The sequence below is a fragment of the Anopheles coustani genome, chromosome 2, assembly GCF_943734705.1.
Source record: "Anopheles coustani chromosome 2, idAnoCousDA_361_x.2, whole genome shotgun sequence".
Classification (NCBI taxonomy): domain Eukaryota; kingdom Metazoa; phylum Arthropoda; class Insecta; order Diptera; family Culicidae; genus Anopheles; species Anopheles coustani.
The window spans coordinates 9,684,433-9,709,065 of NC_071289.1; the positions used below are offsets into that span (position 1 = coordinate 9,684,433).

The 24,633-nt window shown below is 43.4% G+C and overlaps 4 protein-coding genes across 7 annotated transcripts in view; 2 read left to right on the forward strand and 2 right to left on the reverse strand.

Annotated features, from left to right (window-relative positions):
* LOC131267701 (leucine-rich repeat and calponin homology domain-containing protein) overlaps positions 1-12,608 on the reverse strand; it is a 31,541-nt gene extending 18,933 nt beyond the window's left edge. For 3 of the 4 annotated variants that reach the window (XM_058270639.1, XM_058270638.1, XM_058270636.1), the window contains exons 1-2: positions 12,532-12,608; positions 11,230-11,846 (exon numbers count right to left, since the gene is read on the reverse strand). In XM_058270639.1, coding sequence (XP_058126622.1) covers positions 11,230-11,482 — 253 coding nt within the window. In that variant the 5' untranslated portion in view covers positions 11,483-11,846; positions 12,532-12,608. The remainder of the gene's footprint in view (positions 1-11,229; positions 11,847-12,531) is intronic. The other variant, XM_058270637.1, reaches the window with a different exon arrangement.
* Positions 12,609-14,788: 2,180 nt separating this feature from the next.
* On the forward strand, positions 14,789-16,673 carry LOC131263205 (protein MEMO1). Its single transcript, XM_058265373.1, has 4 exons — positions 14,789-15,018; positions 15,152-15,302; positions 15,367-15,591; positions 15,656-16,673. Exons 1-4 carry the CDS (start codon positions 14,964-14,966, stop codon positions 16,110-16,112), a joined length of 888 nt encoding a protein of 295 aa, XP_058121356.1. The 5' UTR covers positions 14,789-14,963; the 3' UTR covers positions 16,113-16,673.
* Positions 16,674-18,021: 1,348 nt separating this feature from the next.
* On the forward strand, positions 18,022-19,513 carry LOC131263186 (tumor suppressor candidate 3). The gene is made up of 4 exons (XM_058265349.1): positions 18,022-18,199; positions 18,296-19,022; positions 19,094-19,256; positions 19,338-19,513. Exons 1-4 carry the CDS (start codon positions 18,107-18,109, stop codon positions 19,351-19,353), a joined length of 999 nt encoding a protein of 332 aa, XP_058121332.1. The 5' UTR covers positions 18,022-18,106; the 3' UTR covers positions 19,354-19,513.
* A 183-nt stretch (positions 19,514-19,696) lies between these two features.
* Positions 19,697-23,804, reverse strand: LOC131262208 (uncharacterized). The gene is made up of 5 exons (XM_058264159.1): positions 23,439-23,804; positions 23,125-23,347; positions 22,787-23,037; positions 21,451-22,696; positions 19,697-21,314 (listed from the first exon to the last, which is right to left on the reverse strand). Exons 1-5 carry the CDS (start codon positions 23,802-23,804, stop codon positions 19,918-19,920), a joined length of 3,483 nt encoding a protein of 1,160 aa, XP_058120142.1. The 3' UTR covers positions 19,697-19,917.
* Positions 23,805-24,633: the final 829 nt, after the last annotated feature.

The window sequence follows — 24,633 nt, forward strand, 5'->3', positions numbered from 1 at the left end:
AAACGAATCCGAACGATCCTCAGTCGTGTTTCATCTTTTGTTCTGATTGTGGATTGAACTGCTTTGAATTACAGCAAGTTGAAAGTCATGAATAATATTAGTTACATATTGGTGCTGTGTTTTGGTGTAGTTTTATCTGCCCGGCTGACAACCGCAATAGGAGGTTTCGAGATGGAGCTTTTAATGACAAAGCTCGATTACTTACAAGACAAATTGCAAGATGTGGAGCAAACTATGAAGAGAGCTATGGAGAGTTCGCTGAAGGTGAATTGATATCTAGCGAATTCAGTTGAATGCCAAAAGGTTATCGAGGAATATTGTAATTATTCTTAGGAAATGAAACAACATCTGCAAGAGAAGCTTACCGAACATGAAAAGCAAATCGGAACAAAAATGCGCGCAATGGAAAACTCTCTGAAAAAGGTAAGGAAGCGTGCAAAAGGTGTTGGCGATAAGGTCTAGAAAGTTAAGATGATCGACTTTTTTGCTTTGCAGATTGTTAAGACAAGTGAAGAGAAAACACGAACCAACTTAGAAGAAGTAAAGAATCAGTTGATTTCCAGGATAGACAATATGCAGCTACAACTGTCGACTGAAACAAAAACCATCCAGGAAAAGAGCCAAACTGAGCTCAAGGAATTTCGAGAGAACAAAAAAATTCTTGACATTTTGACAGATTCGGTACGAAATATTAGTATCCAAGGAAAATTCAACACTAAGTTGCTTAACTTTATGCATCCAGTGAGTTCATGTCGGCAAGCTCTCAGTGTATCGGATACTTACATGTTCAAAATAGGGGGGGATAGCAAACCACTCGAGGTCTTTTGCGAACAAAATAAGTTCGAGGGCGGCTGGATTGTAATCCAGCATAGGTATGAAGGCTCAGTCGATTTTGATAGGAACTGGACGGAGTACCGCAACGGATTCGGGAATGTGAATGGCGAGTTCTGGCTCGGGCTAGAATATGTGCATCAAATTGCTAAAAACCGACCGCATGAGCTGCTGGTGGAAATGAAAGATTTCCACGGAAACTACGGATACACAAAGTACGACGAGTTTGAGTTAGGAGACGAATCGGAGAAGTATGTGTTGAAGAAGTTAGAGACATACTCAGGGACAGCAGGAGATTCGATGAAGTACCACAAGAATCGAAAGTTTACCACGTTCGATCGAGACAATGACTTAGTCCCTTTTAATTGTGCTGAGAATAGGCACGGTGCCTGGTGGTACAGAAGCTGCCACCTTTCCAATTTGAACGGGCGTTATCAGAACACAACAAATGATGCGAGTGCGATGGTGTGGCACCATTTCAAACACGACTACCGTGGTTTGTCTTTCTCACGAATGATGATTCGCGATATCATTTATTAACGCAAACATAAAGCGATTACCCCATCAGTGAAGATGTTCATTAGCTACAGCATCTTTGTTCCCTCTCTTCCTTCACTTCTATTAAATTAAAATAATAATAACAGAAAGTTAGATACAAGCATTACTATACACAGCAATTGCTTTTGAATAAAAACAGATTGTTTTATAAGAACATGTTCGTTTGCATTGCAAGAGGAAAAACAAAAAAGAAAGAAACAAGAGTGAAAAAGATTCAACCAAATAAAATTTTCTTCTTGACGTAACGACCCCGAGAGTTGGTCATACCTGGCCCGTTAAGGGCGATAGTCAGTCCTCTCGTACAGGGGAGAGGGAGGAGGGGTCCAGTCTCGGTTGGGATTCGAACCCACGCCGTCGAGGTGGTGAGCCCCGGCGCTCATGGGCCGACGCTTTCTAACGCTACCGCTCGGTTGTCGCGGACCCTCCGAGTTTAAAGTATTATAAATAAAATATAATGTTAGGGTAAGTACCTAAAACGAAACGAACAATTGATGGAAAAATTTAAATTCTATCTCTTTCTAATTATAAAATTGAAATTGGTAGAAAAGTAAGTTACTTCCATATTAAAAGTTACCACATTATATCATCATTCGATATTTCCATCATGGAGAATACTACGGTAATAATATTATAACTAACTTGTATGTGTGACTCACTGATTGCTAAAAATAGCACGAAAAGAGTTCTTTTACACCGAATGAATCAAAAGCATGTTGCTTATCACTAGGGTAGTTTCCTTCTCGTAAATAATATTTATCGTACTCAAACGGAGGTTACAAATAACAATCGCAAATGTCACCTCGAAAGCTAATTCGATTACACTCAGCCCATTGCGAAAACATGGCGGAAGGGGCGGCCCGTTGGGATCGATGTTACTTTTGTAGCATAATTTGGCTAATGTTCGCAACTTTACGTCAGCCTTCCCGAAATTAAAAATGCACGTGCGTGAATGCGACACAAAACCAACCGGCGCGTGATTTTGTACGTGAGCAACATTGGAAAAGGCAAAAAAAAAAAATATCGGTCGATTTACACACAATGGAAGCATTTTCGGTGCATGCGCAACATACGAGAGGGGTGTTTTGTAAAGCTGCTCCAATATTCTCTTGACATCATATTTGTTGAAGAAATTCTCGAGAGGCACACGTAAGATCCTTTGAAAGCCATACCATCCAATGTTTTTCACGACACCGAAATACAAAAGTTGCGTCATCTACTCCTTGCGGCCGGCACAAGAGCCCCCCCGGGACGGATATTTTGTTTCCCGCTTGTACCACCACTTCTGCGCCGAAGGTTGGAGCATGTCATTCATTACATTTGTGAGCTCGGCGGAAGCGGCGAACATTACCGGCATCGGATGCCCACGGGGCGGCAAAGCATGGCGAATAATAAATGCATAGCAATGGGGCCCCCCCCAACACATTGACAGCATGACAGAGCTCGACTGCAGACAAAACCCGGCCAGCAGTGTCGCGCCACGTCCCACGTGGAGCCGCACCCAATTTTCTCATCTTTCCCCGGCGGTGGGAGGGAGATGAGACGGTGATTTTACCGGAAATGTGCAACCCATTCCCATGCGCCACACTCCTCTTCGTGCAATGAACCAAAGTCCTGTCGGGATCCTTTTACCGCTCGCTCGCTATATGCTTCCGATGGAGTCTTTTGTTGTCTGGCGGAGAAGAAAAGCGGAACTGTTTCATTGTAGAAGCTTTTGCATTCGCGCTTTCCGTGAGGTGGATGGGGTAAAGTTGAGCGACATTTTAAAGAGTTTCTCTGCCAAATGGATGAATATTCATTGCAGATTAGTTATTCCAGCACCAAAGGAGTATTGGTTGTTTGCTGTTGCTAAAAGCTAATATCAAATGCTAAAAGGATGTAGAAAGGCTTGGTGCACAGCTTCTTATATAGTAACATACCAAGTTCAAAAGGTATGCAACCTCTTCATTAATTACCTCACAACAGCAAAACGATGAGACATTTTACAAGTCGTCAGGTGAAGTACCTGACGACTTGTAAAATGTCTCATCGTTAAAAAAAACAGGTATTAAAAGCCCCAAAACAAAAACACATAAAACAATACTCTTTTCGAAAGCGTTACAACGGTGCTGCGCTTCAGTGTGTTCTCTGGGCAGTTTAGCCTTTTTTAATTACTATTTCGTTTCCCCGTGCATATCAAACGCGAATCATCCAGCCGATGCGGTTCGATTTTCCTTCCTCCATGCCCCTCACGCCCTCCCATTCGGAACTAGTGGAAAGTAATTAACATCATCCTACGCCAGCCAGGGCCATCATCAATGGGCGGACTGTGTTTTCCTTTCTTTTATCTTTTGCCACAGTGCTACATCTAACTCTGACTCTTCGACGTTTTCATTTTGTGTTTAATCAAACCCCATCACGCTTTCCGATGGGGGGGGGGGGGGGGATCGCTTCCGCAGTCAAATAACTACCAGCGCTAAGGTATGTTTTTACATCCATCCGGTCAATCCCAACCAAACAACCGGTGTCGTTTTTCCTTTCGACTGCAAAGGTGGATCTTTTCACTATGAAATCCATTTGTTTTTCCAGCCGAAAAGTGTTGGAAAATTAAATTTGAAACCGTTTCTAGTTTTCCAGCAAAAAACATAAAACATATGAACAGCCAAAAGAAGTCGAGAAAAAGGCTAAACAAAATCTAAGACATGGAAAAAAGGGTAATGCTTTAGATAAATTTTCTTTTCCCAAGCGCTTTAAAAGAATGCATTTGGAAATCAAGAAATTGCAAACACTTCATCTTGAGTATTTCCCTCAAGATCTGTTTTTGTTCAAGTACAAGCATTATGTACAGACACAAACAAATCCCCCGTGTGCGACTTACAACAAAAGGAAACTGCTGTTTTGTTAATGGCAATGTTTGTTTCCCTAGCCCGTTCCGGTGTTTCGGTACGTGTCATCACAACAGGAAGTAGCTTTATTGCACGATTCGTAATGGAGTGCTAAGCTGCTACGGAAGCTACGACTATCTTTATGCGTTTGACGCATGCCTTATGTGCGGGAACATTAACAACAGCATTTTTTTTATTTTTCATTTTTCTTCAAACCGCCAACAATTAAAAAAGTAACCCCCATTTTAACGAAAAGTAACCCCCACTCCTTCCTTGGCAAACATCTTGCAAACAGCATTTCCAACCATCTACGAGTGCATTTTTCTGCGTACGACACTGCAGCAGCTGCGCATCGCTACAAATTGTGCATGTCGGACGTAAAACAGGGAAATGTCTATTTTTAGCCATGCACCCTCCCTCGGTTTGACATCCCTGACCCTCAGAAGTCGCTGCGACGTTCGGTGACAGACGAAAGGTTTTTTTTTTTTGGATTATGCATCTAGCAAGTGATATCATATTTAAAATTATATGAAAGTGTTTCAAGCTTTATAGCAACAATCAGTCCATAACGCGATCTTTAAACATCTCTTCAAGAGATGTAAGTAAATTCTTAGTAGCTGCCATCCTTTCAAGCAAAAACTCTACACATGTAAATATTTTTTTATATAATAAAGTTTAAATTTCCTTTAAAAAAAAATATTTAAAATAATATTTCATACTCATGTTGAAATTTTTCATACTTTGAAATTTTAAAGAAAAACTGAGGATGTTCGCAGCCGGTTTAACTTCGACTAAGTAGCGATTTCAAAAGAACAACAACATACAGCAAGCGGATGATTCGCTGGAAAAGATTATATGCTAATTTGTTTTTCTCAACTGGCACGTTCTTCTTGCCGCTATTTGAGAGGTGCATGCATCTCCGAAGCTATGCTAGAATTACAACACACCATATTTGGAGCATACTTCGGAACACACCATATTTGGAGCCAGACGCAAACAGTTGTGTATTTGAATCCTCCTGCATAGATATGACTAGTTACCGCGCGCAGTTAGACAATTCATGCTCTACCGTATTTAGACGCGTATTTCGATGAGATCACCCCGGTGGTGGTGAATGTGCGCCCAATGAGGCTTGCGTTCGCGGCACGCGTCCCTCCAAATCGAAATTGTACTATAACCGCACACGACCACCCTCCCCCCTTCACATTTGTGGCCCTCGCATGACGAGTGTGCTGATGAAAATCTCCATCAACCACGATGCAACAACGATTGTTGAATGTCAAGTACGAAGGTACAAACCGTCCAACAAACACACACACAGAAAGGACGCACGCCCGCCCTTAACGATCATATGCAGCGAAGGCGAAGGTATATACAAACGGCCATGTTGTCCATGCGTCACACGTCAGAGGCAAGGGACAAGACGTTGCCCACGACCACGACACGTTGATGAATGAGAAGGTGGAGATTATGTTTTCCTTTAAGCTGAATTTATTTTAACCAGTCGAAAAAAAAGGTTTATTACTACATTTGGATATTAAAGTTTTATTACATGCAAGGATAGTTTTGAAAGTAAATTTTCATGCAATACATCATGTTTAATATGCTGGCCATAAAACCGATAAATTTATGATGGCTCAAACACACCAAACTAGAATAAATTTGGATGAAAAGAGCAAACTGAAATTCATCATACACGCAGAGGCATGCAAGAATATGATCGAATGTTGAATTACCGACTGGCGCCTTTTTGTCCATTCGTGCACCACACCACCACCCGGCTTCTTCCTTCCCCCCCGAGACCGAAAGAAATAACCAGTTTGAGTAGTAAATCGTACCACCCAACAACGACTGCGCGCAAGCGTAACACGCATGGCTCACCCGATTGCCTCCCAAGATTCGCGCTCGCGCTTGTGAATGGACAGCTAAACCTAAACAAAAAACCCCCCTACCAACGACGATGTTCGCCGTGCTGTTTGCGGGGGTAAATGGGCCCCTCTCTTCGAGCAAAACATCGTAAGTAAGGAGGAAGAGCTAAGAAGAAAATCCTAACGCTACCAACCAACCGCTACTCCTTCGTGGTGGCAACCCGCGCGTCCACGCGTTCGACTCAAGTGTAAACATAACGCAAGCGAATAACGCCGAGCCTTGCATCCTCTCATCGTAAGTGCGATTTGGCGATGGAAAAATGACGGGGAGCAAAAAATCTCGTAGCCAGTTCGTGGGATTGAGCTGAACAAACGGTGGAGGTTGAGATACGAGCCGATGATTCATCGGCGGAAGTTTGAAATGGCCCATACGGCTGGACGCGAGGAGTGCGAAATATGTGGAGCAGCGGGATAAGAAGCGCCGGGCCACATGGAACCCAACCCAGTAACACGGGAATGGGTAAATATTGATCTTCCCAACCAGTGTCACGTCGCATAATTTGGCGAGCGAACGCATGTGGAGTTGTAAAAGCTGTTTATTTGTGTAGTATAATGAGAAAGAAAAGATAAACAATTTTAGTGGGTATCGTAGAGAGTGATAGTGGAAAATTTGATTTGAGAAAAACCTTCTAGCGTTGGCGAAAGAAATGAGCGAATTACGGCACATAAAAACAAGAAAGCAATTTTATGCTTTTACTACTCCTAAGGTCGAATCAATGAAACAAAATTGAAAGTAAAGTACCGTATCAACACAAAAAAAATAGCACAATTATAGAAAAATAACTAGCAACTACTCGCCCATAAACGCAATCATGCGCGTAACAGTAAACCCCACTCGACCGGCGCCCAAGCCGAGCTCGATGTATGAACGATCGATCAACTCGTTACCATCCCCAGTTCTGTCTTTATTTTCCCTCCCCATCCATCGGGACTTTCCATCGGGATCTATTTCTGACTTTCCCGGCCAACCGGTGTGTGTGTGTGTGTGTGTGTGTGTGTGTGTGTGTGTGTGTGTGTGTGTGTGTGTGTGTTGTGCCCGTTACAATCCACCGGGTTTTATTGCTCAATTAATCGTAACAAAACTGTGGTTAGCGAAAGAGAGTGAAATTTTCCGGTACCGGCCACCAAACGGTCAACCCTTGCGCGGGGGGTAATTTTAAACCCCCCGCCTAACACACCCCACGTGAAAGTTATTGAACTACTGGCCGGGGGGGGGAAAAGGTGTGGAAAACCTTTTTGCTCGAGTTTCATTCAACCATTCAATTTTAAGATCTTTAAATCTTAAAATCAAGCAACACATTTCCCACATTAGGCAAAGTTCTTCCTCGGCCATACGCAACGCAAGGGTTTCCACTTAAATCACATTTGCGCACATGAATCATCGTGCTTTAAACCAACGTGCCACTGATCATTTATTCAATCGGAAGCGTTATACATTAACAGTCTATAATAATCTGTGAACCAGCTTTGAGTCACCACTTAATCGATCAATTTAATTTCCGCCTCCAGGCAATTTAGGTTTCCACCGGGCGGAAATTGTAACATCTAATCTAGCAATTTGGAATGATTTCATACAACAACCTAATATTACAAATATCCTACCACTTGAATGTAATTGATATTTGTTATGTTGGCGATACCGATCAGCGATGATCCGGCACCTTTACCTTCTTACGGCCATTGTAACATAAAATGCTTGAAAGGGTTTAGTGAAAAAATTGCTTACATGTCTGAATTTTTAATTTACGATGAATTCCTACGTCAAATCTTCTCTTTGAACGTTAAGGCACGTATGGGTTAAGAAAAGGCAAGAATAAACCTCCTCTTCAAACAGAAGAACAGAAAAGCCGCTCTTTTGTTTGCACGAGCATGTTAAACACATGTGTCTATCAAAAAGTAAAGTTTATTCCACCACGAACCGGGCTTATCAACCAAGCGAGAGGCTCGCCGTAATGTTCGTCCGAAATGGTGCCGTAAAATAATTTAATATTCGGACGCCAGTTACCACCAGAGGCATATTTATAGCACTTGGGTTGGGTTGAGAATCGTACAAATGCTTGCAATTTGGACCATTCAACGTTTAAAAATATAAAACTAGATTATGAAGCACCATTTTGGGGAGAGTTATGTTCACTTTTTACGGGAAGCCATCTTCTACCCGATCAAAGCAAAAGTTTTATGTCCCATAGCAAAGCGTAATAGAAGCAATTTAAAAGCGTAAAAAAAATCAATTTGATAGTTACCGCTTTTTTGCTCTCTACGACACCAAATCATAGATAGAGCATATTTGAAGAAGCATAGTTTTTGTTGGCATAAAGCGTCGATAACAGTTTGTGGTGTTTCTTTGCTTTGCATGGCTGCTTTCCGTTCCGGTTTGATGATGTCATACTTTACTTTGCAACATAATGCCTGCCATATTTGGCACTTTTTCTTTCTATATACAGGGTTTTTTTTTCTTTTCTTCATTATGTTTTAACAAAAAAGCATCACATCTGTGTTGGCGTGCGGTTCTGCAGCACTTCTCGTGCAAATTTAAACTCCACATTGACGTTGGCCCTAACGTTTTGCTTTTAAAATTCTCGTGTCGAACCGCTTCGCTGATAAAGGAATTAAAACCATGACCATAAATACACTTAAGGCACATTCTGTCTTTATTGTACCGATGACGACTACTATAAAACGGTCCGCCACTAAGCTAAAAGGTTCGCGTGTTACGCCGTTTCATTCGTTTGTTGTTTTTCTTTCTGCTGCTCAACTCTTCACATGCAAAACGCAGCCACGTTGAAAACGTTTAGCGATAAGCGTGTACTGATAGTGCTTCCATATGCTCAACACTTGTCCGTGGCCGGAGCCCATACCGTAGTAGGGACCGTGCCGTTACAAAGTTGAAGGGTCAAAGCTGTCGCGATCGGTCTATTGCATCAAGAACGGAAACGTGACGCGAGCGGACGGAAATGATTTGCATAGCAAGAGTAAACCTTTACCTTCTTTGCGGAATAGAAACGATTTTGTACAGTGCTTAGAATTAGCGAGCAAATGATATCGAGCAATCCAATGTGTCGGAATGAAATCGGATATTTAAGGATAAATCAAACAATATTTATTTTATCCGCTGCCGAGTATTTAACTTATTTCGAAACGAAATATTGTGGTTCGAAAACATAAAAAACGAATTTCATCAAGGTTTCACCACAAACCGGACAAATCGATCGGCCTGTTGAAAGTGTTCCGACGACGACGTGGTTTCCATCTCTCCAGTTTCTGTGTCTCCACGGCCGTAACGTTATTGAAGCCATCCATCATCACAGGCTATGCTGTGTGCTTTTCATTTTTTAACGACCTCCGAAATCATCGCACGATATTTATTTGCAACAGCATCTATGCGGCGCACACTTTTGCGGCCATATTCGGCGATCCGATCCGCCGGTACATTGGGCTTCTGGGTCAACGGAACGGCTCGGCGAAAAACGAAATTCCTCCCCACCGCCCGTCACCCGAAATGCATGCATTGACCCTTTGGAAGGCAGGTAGTAGCATAATTTTCGCACCGATGGACGACTGCAGTTGGTAAATTATTATCCTCGAACCGGTCGACGCCGTGCGCAAGGTGCATGAAGTACAAGGAGAAACAAACCCGTTGGTGGCGAAGTTTTTTTTTTATTTTCTCCCGGCCCCAACCATCCATCGATCCTGCAAAACCGGTGTCCTACATGCGAAAGCGAAGCGGGAGAATGGTGGAGCGGCCCACCTATTCGTAATTCGACAGCCTTTCGGTGCGGCAACCGACTAGCCAGCCGGTCAGCCACCCAAACCCTCGGCTCGATCGGCGCTGTTTACGTAAGCGGCTTCTCGGCGGCTACCTCGTTTCATATGTCCTCATTTTTTCCCCGGTCGGGCACCACCTTCCCCGGGTCCACCAACGGTCGGAGGGAGGACCTCCTGGCGAGGCCAATTTTTCTCAAATCGATTTTGCGTCGCAACCGTCTCCTTTCTCCGCACAGGGCAGATTTTCTTACCGGTGCGTTGCCTTCTGCTTGTGCGCTAAGAAAAAACCGTAATGGATGGTCTTGTTTGCTCTTCGAAGCAACGTACGCAAGAGACTCTTTGGTATTGCCGACAAATTTTCTCACCCAAGGCCAATCGGTGGCCCAAAAATATAACTAATTACTCTCACTATAGCGCAGTTACGGAAACTTTTAAGTGCAATTTTTCGTTTTAATTATAGTTTTGCATTAGGGATGAATGAAATTTGCTTTTTTAAACCTTTAACATCAAATAAACCGTGATCGCTGAGCAAAGGTAGCGTAAGTTATGAGAGAAGGATGTTAAAAATTGCTGTTCAATTGACTTTTAAAACACTCTACGTTATGAAAGATTTAAAATGTAGGTTAATTCAATAGGTTCCATTTTTTCAAACTAGATATAACTGTTAGAAACATTCAAGGTAATCGGAAACAAGCTCCCTAGAAAAAAAGGCTTAAACTTTCTTTGAAACAAATAGCTTCTAAACAACCCCCATCTTTCAATTTGTTTATATCTCAATGCGATAAGAACTTTCAATACAAGACATCGCATTTTCTTCCTTGAAACGAGCAATTGGCGATCTCACTCATTTCAGAAAATTTGCCGCCAGTATCACGGGAATAATTTATTTATAACGATTTAGTCGTTGCTTCTTATTGTAAACGCCAGACGCCGGTGCGATGTACGTAATGTCGCCGAAAGACATATTTTTCCTCACCAACTAATAAATCGTACCTTCTATTGAGGAGCATGTTTTGAATTTCAGCCAACTTGCGAATCGAGCGACATTTAAAAAATGGTTTTTGTTGAAACAGCCATTTCAAAAAAGGTGAGGACTTCAAAAGATAGTGATTTTTTAAGAGTTTATTTTAGGGATACGATATACAAAGAAGAGGAAAACGATAATCCTTAGTGGTTTCCTTCCCTTAGTGGAAACGGATAGAAGATACATGTTGTCGAAATGTATGTTTCGAAAATTAAATCTATAATAAATCACTACAAAAATGGTGTTTTAGTAAACAACTTACCAGCGATAACAGTGTCACTGAGATTGTATTTGCCAGCAGCCTTCGGAAAGTCCTTCAGTTTGCGGCCGCTCAGCTTCAGCTCGCCACTGAGATGGGCATCCTCTAGGATGCGTTCCAGCGAGCGGGTCAGCTGGCTCTGCAAGTGACCCCCGACGCCGCCCCCGATGCCGTTCATGCCTCCACCTAGCTGCGTTTGACCGGCGTACCCAACAGCAACGGACTGGGAAGCTTTGAGGCAGGCAGCAACGGCCATAGTTTCGTGCCGCTAGACGGTCCGAGCCGCACCGGAAACTCTCGCAGAGCGGCCTGTCCCGTCCGTCGATTGACGTTTTCCGCAGGAGCCGGTCGGTGCGATGGCCGGGCGTAGTCCCCGGCAGAAGGCAGCAGACGGAACACACGGAAATAACACTTTTTCACTCGTTTTTCTCACTTTTCTACTGTCGCCGACAGTCCATCTTTCCGCGCCACGACTAGGCTGGGTTATTCAGCCCCGCTTCCTTCCAACCTCTGCCACGTTCTGCAAACAAAATATACACCTGGTACCCCTGGTGCTGCGGACGGGGGATGACTCGGTCGGGAGCTGCTCAACCCGATCAATTGCCGTTGCCGGGGCAACGCTGAAAAGACATTTCGACACCGTTAACGAAAAGGAACAACACCAGCGCACCCGTTAGCATCTTCTCGCCGTAAGTGTTTCCCCCAGGAGCAGTCGCCGCAGTCTTGAACGCGCACGTATCTTCCCGACCAGAACGAACAAAATTTTCTCGACTGTTTTCACCACACCACTTGAGGGAGGGAACGAGCAAGGAAGCAAAAAAAAACGGCCAGAAAAAGGAAAAACGAGACGATAAAGAGGGTGAGGGGAGTAAACTAGACTGCCGTTAGGATGGCCGTCTCGCGGTCACGCTTTTCCCAAATACTGCAAACGGGATAACGGTCTTGGAAACGCACTTTTATCCTACACGACTATCGATCGATTGCTACACACGACCCGGCCCATCATCTCGGAGCTACTTGGATTGCACAAAAACGTACGGCCAAGAAGAACAAGTTCAATCTATCCTGCGACACAACAAGGGGATAAAAACGGTACCCCGACTATGAAGAACCGTGGGCGTATGCTAAACGGCGGAAGCGCAGAAGCATTCCGTGCACTTATTCAAACAAGAACTTTATTCTTTGTAGAACTCCTAAATCAGATATGCTTAAAAACTAAACTGTTTTCGAGAACTCCTGTGAGAGGAAAGTGTTGCACTAAACAATGGCCAAAAAGAAGGAGTAGAAGTCAAATAACAAACGCACTTGTATCGGTAGAACGGATTCTGGTGCCACTCGAACGGGACAAGCAACTACGCAAACCCGATGCCTGATAGGCCTGATCACCGACTAACTGCACAAATGGCGGTCCAAGACTGCAGGAGGTTGTTGTTTGACCCAGGCCTCGGGCCAGCTAAAATGTAGGACGTTTTTATATGGGAGCTTGCATGAAATAGGACGAAATGGTACGTTCGAGCAGCCGAATAAACAAGCAAATGGGGATGTGCGAATCGTCGAGCAATTCTAGCACCAACACAAGGAAACACACGAGAGGAAGATAGCAAAAAAATAGCCCGGGCGTGTAAGGGAGACAGCATGCACCGAGTGTTGTGTACAACATCCAAAGTATCGGTCAGGGGTGGTTGCGGATGGAGGAAAGTACTCGAAATCGCCTAGCGGGTGCAGCACCTAGTGTTGGCAGAATCGGGATTCGGAAGACTCAAAGATTCGATCCTTAGACGGGTTCCAATGATTCGAATCCCATTTGATGGATTCTAAAGATTCGAATCCCATCTGACAGATTCTAAAGACTTCCCGGTTGACAGAAATTTAAATTGTTGCTGGTACTATGTAGTTCCACAAGAGTCCCAGCAATCTGCCATGGAAAAACTTGCTGTAACTACATGACAGCTGCAAAAAATTTGAATTTTTGTCAACCGAGTTGGATCCCATATGACGGATTCTAAAGATTTGATTCGATAAGGATTCGAATCAGATTGCATTGGTTTGGGACTCGATTTAATTCGATTCTGACTTGGTGGTCCAAGACTTAGGAACCTGTAACTGCTAAGACCTAGCTACTGTTTCTAGGTTCGAGCATCAAAAATTTTAACTAGGTGTACAAAATAAAATCAGTAGTTATTTTGGTAAAAGAGTAAATGAAGCCCCGGCCGCCATGTTTTTGATCGTGGCTACACCTCTTGTGGACGTTTAAACTGAATGTATGCAATTGGTGGTACATTAATTCGTTAAATTCAACCTACGAGTATTTGAACCGTAGTGTGTACCGTTAATTTCGGCTACGCAATCAACCTAGGGGGTGCGGTATGAGGGGGGCCCGCGGGCCCCCCTTATTTCTCAAAACTATAACAAACTCTCTTTTTCGGTAGACCTAGCGCAGTCCGCTCGCTTCGCTCGCTGCGGGCGCGCCGCCGTTTCCAAATCATTTCTTCGGCTAAACTCATTGTTTCATGCTGTCCATCATGTGTGGTATAGTTTACTTACTAGTAGCTTAACATGTAAAAGTATATTAACCCGCATTCAAACTCCACTGCGTGATTAGTTTAAACCGTTATGGTCTTTTAAGCGAACCGTTAGCGTTCAAAAATTCGAAACGAATGCATGTGTCGCGCTTTGCATAGCTTCAGGCGCTAAATGTGAACCAGTAGGAAGAGGAGAATCTAGCCCGGGGCCTCATTTACTCTTTTACCGTTATTTTAGTTACTCATCAACAAAACATCAGCTTCATTGCAAAACAACAACAAAGAAACAGGGAATTATTTAATATTAACTTCATAAACTACCCAAACAAACAGCCAGCTATAGTAGCAAGTCGACAATTACGTTACCGTTACGCTACGGCGTTACGACTGCCTACGGCGTAACTGATAGCCCTGCGTATTTTTTGTGGCTGTTCTGAGTTCTAAAGTCAAGAATTGCCATTCAAGGAATATGCTAGTCGCGTCGTTTCGTTTCCGCGCATCGTCTCGACACGTAGGTGGCGTCGTTTTGGATCGTCGAGACGGCCAGCCATTTTTTCGCTTTTTTCAAATTGTTGTTTACCTTTTGTATAGGACCGCGTCGAGAAATCTGACAGTTGCTGTCGTTTCCGTCCTCCCAATTAAAATACCCTCAACTGTCAGTCTTGCATATGTTTACCTTTCTACCTCCGCAGAGGGCAACAAAAAAAACCATTGCATTCGCTATTCTGCCACAGCTTCCTCATTTGCTTTGTGTGTGCCTGGGGCTAGCAGTGCTGCAGAGGGCACCTACTAACAGCAAAGGTACTTATTTGAAGTTGCGAACGATTATAAAACCCTCCAGTTGGCAATTACATTTGCTTCTACCATCGAAATCAGTTTCAAAGTGGTGTCAACGCTCGTGAAAAGGTAATCCATAAAAGTAGCTTCTTTGTGGATGGTGGTGCTAGGCACCTCCCTATCAAGTTTCATAAATTACCAATGCTTTGAGACGAATGTCTCATCCTCCCGTAATTTTTTTTTGTTTTTTTTGAAGATCTCCACCTGTGTGTCCACGGCGGATGTATTAAAGTGTTCCATCCAGCTTTTGGAATAACCTCAACTCATCAACAACCGAGGGCACTTTCACTTTATAGAGGAAGCCATCACCCGTAGGAGAAGCAACAGCAGGGATATTGCATAGACACAAACCCGTCGATCGTTCGTAACCTACTTTATATGCCAAATATGTACCGTGAAGCATCGCACGCTGGTAGCTGGTATACGGATTCGGGTAAGCACAGTTCCGATGTTTTGTTATTCATTTATTATTTTCTATGGTTCTATGGATTCACGTCATAACATTTCCATTAGAAGATAAGTACTTTTAGTTAGCTATATGTTTGATGTAATGCGTCCCGTTACAGGACCCGAACTGAATCGTCAACTAAACAAGTGGCTAGATGATGCCGACCTTACCTTCGGGCCTGCCCGTGCCATCATTGCCCCCCATGCTGGGTACCGTTATTGCGGTGCTTGTGGTGCATGGGCCTACCGACAAATTAGTCCAGCCGTAGTGTAAGTTTTGTCTATTCTAGAGATATTCTATCGCAGTCATTTAATGGATGGACTACTGTTTCAGCAAACGTGTGTTCATTTTGGGACCATCGCATCATGTGCGCCTTTCCCGCTGTGCCCTCTCCGCTGCTCAGTACTGCCGTACGCCGCTGTACGATCTGAAGGTTGACCAGCAAATCAATTCTGAGCTCGAGGCTACTGGCCATTTCAAGTGGATGGACCAAAAGACGGATGAAGATGAGCATAGTATTGAGATGCATCTTCCATACGTGGCGAAAGTGATGGAAAAGTACGTTACGTTTGGATTCATACGGTTTTTAATTACATTTGATTGCTAACAATGTATGATTCAGTTTCAGGGATCAGTTCACCATTGTCCCTGTGATGGTGGGCTCCATCAGCACGGAGTGGGAAGAAACCTACGGTAAAATCTTCGCCCCTTACCTGGCCGATCCTCAGAATTTGTTTGTCATTTCGTCCGATTTTTGTCACTGGGGGCAACGATTCCGGTACACGTACTATGAGGAAGGTTCCGGTCCGATCTACAAGTGGATCGAAACACTGGATAAGATGGGAATGGATTTGATCGAAACGCTCAAGGCGGATAGCTTTAGCGAATACCTACGAAAGTACAACAATACCATCTGTGGGCGTCATCCGATCGGCGTGCTGATGCAGTCCGTCGAAGAACTGAAACGCCGTGGTTACCGAATGAGCTTCAAATTTCTGAAGTATGACCAAAGCAATCAGTGCTGTGATAAGAAAGACTCCAGCGTCAGCTATGCCTCCGGTTCGTTGATTTTTGAGTGAGGTGTTGTTTGTTTTTCGTTTTTTTCTCTCATCTGCTCTGCGTCGATTGAACGCAGTGGGCCATTATTCACTGCTTCCACGTCACGTCGAATTAAGTTTTTCTTTTTTTTCTTAGTTTGAAGGCAATTTTCTACGTTTTTGCAAGGTTTAATACGTTTGATGTGAGGCGTGTGTTTTTCTTCTTTTCAACAGGCTCATGTGTAATCGTTTAATTTAATTCATTTCTCATTTGAATGTAATTTTTAAGGAATTAGCATACAAGAACGTATAGATTTTATGCGAAACGAACAAACAATATTCATTTTTTTTCACCTATGAGATGATTCTGTCCGTGGACATGCAGGAAATGGTGTCTATCAATTGAAATTTCTCCCATAAGATTCTCATTGTAAGTATGAATTTAAAATTTCTTGTGGTTGAAATTCATTCATGAAGGCAGCCACGAAAACAAAGAAAGCTAGCATATGCGATCAGAGATAAAATAAAATATTGAATTATTTTTTTAACCATCGTTGTCTTTAGAGTGCTATGCAGTAAGAAATAAAACAAGTCGAAGTGCAAAACAAAATTATGGAAAAATTTATTGATTGAATTCAACTTTGTTCAACAAGAACATGGCAGTATAACGGCATCTGATATATTAAACAAAAGTAACGAGCACGCCCGTCCGTGAAGTTCAAATGACGGATTTCAATTGGTGTCGTATTAGAATTCGACGTTATAGGTTAAGCCAGTATAAGAATGAGCTTATTTAGTAAAAAAAAAGTAACCTAATACAAAGATATTTACCAACGTACCAATGTCAGGTTACACGCTGTTTCAATTCCAATTAGCGCCTTGGTCGAATTTGCATGTTTAAGTACATCCACAATTTTTCAATGCTCTTGGCTTCTGTTTCATTTGTTTTCCATCTTAATCGGATGACATCCGGCGGTTCAAGTTACACTATTAAGAAGAAATTGAAAGAAGTCATGAAGAGTTTCGCTGAGAAAATAATGTTTAAAACTTACGTGAAGTGAATGACCACATGTTGGGTCTACAATCGGTTCGTTACGATTCTCGTCATCCGGTACCGTAGAAATGGAATAGTGTATTTTGAAAATTTTGTAAAGGTTCTGGACCATTTGTTGAAAAGTTAAACCTTGGTCGTACCATTTGCCTATACAGAAAATGGATAATTCGTCTATATCCCACTCGGTATCCGTATCTCCGGTTTTCCAATACCGTGACAGTATGCTTTGCACCATCGAGTTTTCGATGTTTAGAATCTTCGATATTGCCAACATGGTGTTTCCATTTTTATAAGCATATATTACACATGCTCGGTGTTCTTCAGAGGGTCGCGGTTTCATGACACGGCGTGGCGTAACTGCTCGCAAGTTTTTCTTGAATTTCATATTCCTGCAAAGAAAATGAGATGGTCATCGTTAATGTGATGTTCAGAGCTTAGACGAAGATAGAAGATATTTCAAACTTACTGGTTTTTTGTATTGTTTCGTAAAGTGAATTGCGGCATTTGCGATTCTACGATTTACTGAAGTTAAAGAAAGTATTGCCTCCTGGAAATATCGGTTGAATTGAATGGTTTCTCAGAATCTGTCTTTTGTGTTTGTAGTTTGACATTGATATGCTTTACCTAACCTGCTCGGGAGATATAGGTACTTTGTGGTTCACATAGGAAAGTAAAATACACCGAAAATTTGGTCAAATTTTATATTGCAAAAACGGATTTAAAACATTTTATTTCTCCAAACACGGTAGGTAATGCTACAAATTGTTTTATAATTTATTTTGCACAGATATTTTAACTATCAACAAACCGACCTAAAACAAGCAACCTCAAACATTTTAAGACTTTGGTAGGATTGTTTGGTACACGTCACTCGTACCGTCAAACGCATCACAAGAATCACCGTAGTACTCCAGTGTGGCGAAGAAGTTCACCGGCGGAGAAAACCCCTTTTTCTTGTACCGGTGCGCCGTGCTGTAGCAGGATGAAGATCCTCATTAAAATTGCTGTCCTTACAGCCATATCGCTGTGCTTGTTCAGTTTCGTCAACAGTCAGGCATCCAAAAATGCCCGAGGTGTAAGTTTATCTAGGCGGAACCGGCTCGCACTCCAGTGGTGACGTTGATGTTTACGAATTGGCATTTTTCTGCTCGATCGATCTCTTTTCCACCAGGGACAGCAATCGCTCTCGGAGAAGGTCCAGCAAATGCTGGACATGAACACCAAGCGTCCGGTGCTGCGTTTCAATGGCAATAAGTTCCGCGACTTTGTCAAGTCGCCACCCCGTAACTACTCCGTGATCGTCATGTTCACCGCAATGGCCCCAGCGCGGCAGTGCGTTATCTGTCGTCATGCGCACGATGAGTACACCATCGTGGCCAACTCATACCGCTATTCGCAAACTTACTCCAATAAGCTCTTCTTTGCCATGGTCGATTTTGATGAAGGCTCGGACGTGTTCCAGATGCTGCGCCTGAACACGGCGCCCGTTTTCATCCACTTCCCGCCCAAGGGTAAACCGAAACCTGCCGACACGATGGACATCCAGCGCGTTGGAGTGTCCGCGGAAGTGATTGGCAAATGGATCCAGGAGCGCACCGACATCCAAATCCGTATTTTCCGTCCACCAAACTACTCCGCGACCGTAGCGATCCTGATGCTGTCACTGTTCGTAGGCGGATTTCTGTACCTCCGAAGAAACAACCTAGACTTCCTGTACAACAAACAGATGTGGGCACTGATAGCGGTTGTGTTCTGTTTCGCGATGGTATCAGGCCAAATGTGGAACCACATTCGCAGCCCACCGTTTGTGCACAAGAGTCAGAATGGAGGTATTGCCTACATTCACGGATCATCTCAGGGTCAGCTTGTGATTGAAACCTACATTGTGATGTTTTTGAGTAAGTACAAATAACTATGATGAATGGCAATGGTTCTTTGGTTAATGCCGGTTGTCCTTTTCCCCCAACAGATGCCATGATCGTCCTCGGAATGGTTCTCCTCACTGAAGCCGGTTGGCAAAATGATCACCGTAAAAGCAAAGTTACGGCAATTGTTGGACTGTTTCTCGTGGTTATTTTCTTTTCGCTCATACTTTCTATATTCCGCTCCAAAGCGCAAGGATATCCTTACAGGTAATTGCTAGCCCGTTGTCAATATCCACAATTATATGTCCTCGCCTTTAACATTGTTTCTTCTCTATCCTTCTCTTGCAGCTTCCTTTTCAAATAAATGGAAATTTATCTCACAATTCATCACACCACGTGTGATCCTAAGGAGCATATGGTTAGTTATGTACGACAGTGCAAAGTGTGAACAATTAGAAATCTTTAAATTCGGAACCAAACGAACTCCTCTCCCCGCGATGATTGAGGTTAACGAAAAGGTAGGAAATATGCACAAAAATTAAGTGCAAACTAAAAGCAGAGTGGAAGGAAAAACTCGAACAAATAAAGTTGAACACCCAACCATTCCAGCGGAATGTTAACTAAAAATTTAATTTTCTTTTTATATGCCATCCATGCCGTTTTGTTCTCAAACATTTATGACACACAGTTTGTATAATTGTGAATTACATCCGTTTCACTATAAATTTATTTTGCTCATTAAACACTGATGCAACTTTTTTTTTGCTATCCCCTCGCTGTAACGTTCTTCGAATCAAATTGTATTCACATTTTACAATGAACTAAGTGAAAATCGATCGAGTTAGAATTTGAAAGTTGTACCACGTTTGATCTGAGACCATAACTTTAATCAATAGTATTTTAGTCATACGTTAAAACGAAAACTTTTCTAATCATTCTCCATATGCCTATCATCGTCGACGGTTTTTTTCTGTACACCCTTTTTTCTTTTCGGTTTCATTTTCGTCAAATCGATAGCATCCGATTTTAGGTCCTCTCCGTTCGGTTGGTCGGGTTTTCCTTTCTTTTCCGGCCGGGTATGAATTTTCATATGCCTATTCATGTCCCCGTGGCACCGGAACTTCTTATCACATATTGTGCACTGGTGAGGTTTTTCGCCCGTGTGTATCTTCCGGTGCGACTGCAGGTATGCGCTGGCCCGGAACCCTTTGTTGCAGTACTCGCAGATGTAGTTTTTCTCGTTCGTATGAATGCGCCGATGGAGCAACAGCGAATAGCGTCGGGCGAACTCTTTGCCGCAGAACTCGCACTTGTGGCTCTTCTCGTTCGAGTGGATGGACGTCTGGTGGTACTTAAGGTCGCCCCACTGCCGGAAGTGGTGCCCACAGATGTCACACTTGTACGGCTTTTCGCCAGAGTGCAGCCGTTCGTGTACCTTCAGTGCGCTGCAGGTGAAGAACCGCTTGTCACAGGACTCACACTTGAACGGCCGTTCGCCGGTGTGCTGCAGCCGGTGGTATCCAAAGGCGGCCTTGGAGTTCAACCGGCGACCACAATCTTCCACTGGGCAGATATACTTTTGCGATTTAGAAGCTTTACCATTTGTTTCGGACGTTTTATCATCCTCTAAATTCTTTTTGTTTTCGCTGCTTGCTTCCGCGAGGGAGGCCTTCCCTGATTTATCCTGTTCAATTTCTTCACCTTCTTTCTCTGAAAGATTATTGTGTAACGCATTGTGGTTCAACGATTCAACGCCAAATTCGTTTACGCCGTAACTAAAATCATCCACCGATTGATCATCGCAGTTCCCGCTCACCGTACTACTGAGGGTACTAATACTTCGAAGGTCTTTTCCGACATAATTTCCGTTGTCATGACTAAACTCTAGCTCAAACACAATGCCGTCGTCCCCCTCGGCTCCGGCATCACCATCACCATCTTCATCGTCATCATCATCGTCGTCCGATTTGTGCTCATCCTTTAGCAGTTTAGCTTTACGCAAATCCGCCAACGGTTCACACTGTGTGGAGGTGAAAGGCATGTCCGTTAGCTTACAGATTCTGCTGGTCGACAGTGTCGGAAGGATGGAAGGGATCGTTAGCGAGTCACATAACGAATGTGCACTATCGTCCACCGGTCTTATCACATTCCTATGCAACGAAACTGGTATGGGATCACTCGAGAGCGCTCCATTAACCATAGCAGGCTGTGGTTGCCCTTGAAGTTCCTGTGAACCGTTCGGGGGAGATTGTAGCAGTGACGAAAACTGATCAACGGTACCATTGTCGTTCAACGATTGACTATAGGATGGTAGCTGTCCGCACACTAAAAATAAAAAAAAAATTGTATCAATCTTCATAGAACCATTAATATCACATCTTTTTCTTTTATGAACAATATTTCTGATTCATTTTTGATGAACTTCATCGAAACATGTTCTTTATATCTTAAGAACACCTACCTGCATCGGGGAAATGCGTTTTGCTGAGTAATATAACAAAATTGTCCACACCGCTTTGGATGTGTAGTTCTTCCGCATCCAAAACTTGGCCGTCGAACGATTCCAAACATTTCACCGGCGAAACCGAGGAGGCAATGCCGATTTTATCATCCATATTGTGCCCGTTAGTTATGTGAACGGGCGGAAGCCATCTCCGATCGTTCGACGCAAGAGTCGCGAACTCCTCGTTCGCATCCGTATCGACCGTTTCCTGTACCTTCTGCACCACATTCCGTAAGCCTTCTGGAAGCATATCTTCCGTGTCACTGAACTCACACCCTCCATTATCCGCGGTGTCCAGTTCGACCATAGCTTCGTTCATGGTTGGATTTTCTGGCAATGTCGCGCTGCTGATAGTGTTCCCTGCGGCCTTGTCTGGGCTTTTTTCTGCCGGATCTTCAATAATGCATTCCCGTTGGTCTTGTACTTCCTCGTGTCCATTCATTTCGGTAGGTTTAAAAGTTCGCTCATGTTTGAGTTTTTTTGTATGTTTAACGCGGGGAAGTTTTGGTTTCGGTTTATTCCCGTCCGGATAGTCCTTCGTGCCATCGGAGGCACCAGCTACGGATGTTCCAGATAGTACGATTTCTGATGGATTTTTCACATTGTCTCGTACATCCAGCGCCATGGTGTCTTTGCCAGTAACATCCGGCTCGTAGTGTTCTTTGAGGTGATTGAAGAATATCAACTGATCTTCCATCGTTCGTCCACATAGTTGACACGAGAAGCCGGTACCGGAAAGCCGATGTTGTTGGGTGCCAGTTGCTTTTGGGGCATTACTAGACACAACACTACCATGTAGGCCACTACTATCGTTAGCGATTACCGTGCCACGTCGCACCGGTAGTGGCTGCTCGGTGGGAACTGGAATCAGTTGTTCCGTTTCGTTACCCCCAGCATCACCTTTTGCATCACCAAGTTTCTTCGTGAGACGCTTCTTGTGAGGCAAATTGATGCTGTTCCCTAGCATTGCGCATGGTGGTGCGTTCTCCAACGACACAACACAGTCTGCAATCTCTTCTTCGGCCGAACGTGGCTTGCATGGTACGATGTCCGACCCATCGTGGTTTCCGAGGGGTTCCAAGCTGTCGGCCGTATCTGAATTGGGCCGCTGATGGCGTAACATCAGTGACGGGAGGGCTGTACACGAGTAAAATCGTTTCGGAGACTCGTTTGGTCGCTGGGTTGAGAAGGACATTGTTGGAAGCTAAAATAAAAAAAAAGGTTTCGTCATAAATTTCGTTTCAAACTCTTTAGATATTATTCTTTCGCTGAGTACATTGGTTTGCTTGACCACTGTGGACGTAACAGGCATCAGAGAGTTGTTGATGTTATATTCCTTGATGGGAGCATCAACTGAAGGAGAAGGTAAGGTGCTCAAGGCTGAAGACGCTTGCGATTGATCGCCATGTAACGAATGTTGTATGGTGGCCACTTGCTGGGAACTGTTCGAAAGCTCTGCCAAACTTTGATGATGAACAATATGCTGCTGTCCGTGCTGTTGGTGGTGGTGGTGTGCATGAGAAATATGCGGAAGAGCGTAGTGATTCAGTAGCTCCTGTTGCGTGTGCTGCGGCGGTTGGATTTGATTATGTTGATGGGGAGGAGGAGGATGAGCAGGATGATGGTGATGGTGGTGGTGGTTACTATGCGAATGCGTTGACATAAGGTTACCACTGATCATATCAAACCCATCAGTCCCTTGATCGGCTGTATGCAATTGTCCTGGCAGGGGGAAATGAACATAGCTTTCCATAGTTCCCGCCATTTGCGCCAAACTACTGCTCATTGGGGAGGAAGGCTGAGCTACGTCCATCAATTTTTCATACGATGTTAGTGTGCTGAAGCCCGGGATATCCTATTATGAACGGAAAACGAATGAAAACGGATGTTTTTAAAATGCCGTCGCTGCATGCACATTCAAATTTCTGGCTCTTCATTTCACTTACCTTTGATCCGTTTGGTCCATCGTTGTTCGAATCGCTGGTGAGACTGTGCAGCTCATCCGAATTAAACGGTCGATAGTGGTGTTCCACTAGGCTCGATTGCAGATTGCCAAGGGAATTTGAAGCGGTGGAAGACACGGAGTTGATGTAATCATTAAGCAGATTAGTCGGTAGCTGGCTCGATAGTAGATCCGTTCCAAGCAATGAAGACTCAATGTACTCCTGCTCTCGCGTGCTATGCCCGACTCCCGAGCTTGTTATAAAGTGAAGCGAACCACTATCGTTGGACTGCATGGATGAGCGGAGGACTCCTTTGGACATATTCTGATGCCCATCGATGGAGCTACTCAACTGCTCAAGATGATCCATAGTGTTGGGAAGAGCACACACCGGGTATTATTCATAAACAGCGTACCTGCACCACCACATCCGTTTCAAATTTGCTACCAGATCAGTATCGTAGGTTGATTGATCCTGCGATGCCAACAGTATTTATCCCCAGTGCAAACATCACTGATGACCCGTTTCGTTCCGTTCGTTTGCCGTTTCGGAGGTATATTTATCACAGATTACGAACAGATTGTAATGAGACGGTCAACAAAACAGGTTTTGATTTAAAAGACGATTCGAAAACATATTTCTTCACAGTGGATTTCTAATAAACAATCTCCTAAAAAAGCGCTACAGTGACTATGTTTGTTGACAACGGCTTTGTTATTGTTTTCGTTGAGCGATTGCCTCGCATCAGTTGTCAAATTATCCTGTGCGTGTACAGTGTCTATAAATCCATACAGTTCCGTATTAAATTTATTAATTTATACATTTTTTATAAATATTGTGGACCATATTCATTTTATAAATATTGTGGGCATGCGACTAGTGATTTTTTGTCGCATTTATCGTCGTTAACACGGGTTCAGTTTATCAAAAGAAGCAGTAATTTGCACAGATACAAATTGTTTGAATGATCCTGAAACTGAGCTACGTAAACCTCGTGATGTCTCGGAACGATTGACAGCATATGTCACAACAAAACAACTCGACCTTGCGAAATTGTGCAAATTTGTTGATACACGGCAAAAGTTGCAGAAATATGTTTCTGATACAAAGAAATAGAAAAATTCCAAAACTGCAGCTTGTTCAATGAGTTGGTGCGTGTACATTTAACAATTTAAAAGTTCTAATAATTGTTTATTCA

Coding starts and splice junctions, on each gene's coding strand:
- LOC131263186 (XM_058265349.1), top strand. CDS start 18,107: ATGAAGATCCTCATTAAAATTGCTGTCCTTACAGCCATATCGCTGTGC. Junction 18,200..18,295: donor CATCCAAAAATGCCCGAGGT/GTAAGTTTATCT, acceptor CTTTTCCACCAG/GGACAGCAATCGCTCTCGGA. Junction 19,023..19,093: donor CTACATTGTGATGTTTTTGA/GTAAGTACAAAT, acceptor TTCCCCCAACAG/ATGCCATGATCGTCCTCGGA.
- LOC131263205 (XM_058265373.1), top strand. CDS start 14,964: ATGCCAAATATGTACCGTGAAGCATCGCACGCTGGTAGCTGGTATACG. Junction 15,019..15,151: donor TAGCTGGTATACGGATTCGG/GTAAGCACAGTT, acceptor GTCCCGTTACAG/GACCCGAACTGAATCGTCAA. Junction 15,592..15,655: donor GTGGCGAAAGTGATGGAAAA/GTACGTTACGTT, acceptor TGTATGATTCAG/TTTCAGGGATCAGTTCACCA.
- LOC131262208 (XM_058264159.1), bottom strand. CDS start 23,804: ATGGATCATCTTGAGCAGTTGAGTAGCTCCATCGATGGGCATCAGAAT. Junction 22,697..22,786: donor TGATGCCTGTTACGTCCACA/GTGGTCAAGCAA, acceptor TTTTTATTTTAG/CTTCCAACAATGTCCTTCTC. Junction 21,315..21,450: donor AACGCATTTCCCCGATGCAG/GTAGGTGTTCTT, acceptor TTTTATTTTTAG/TGTGCGGACAGCTACCATCC.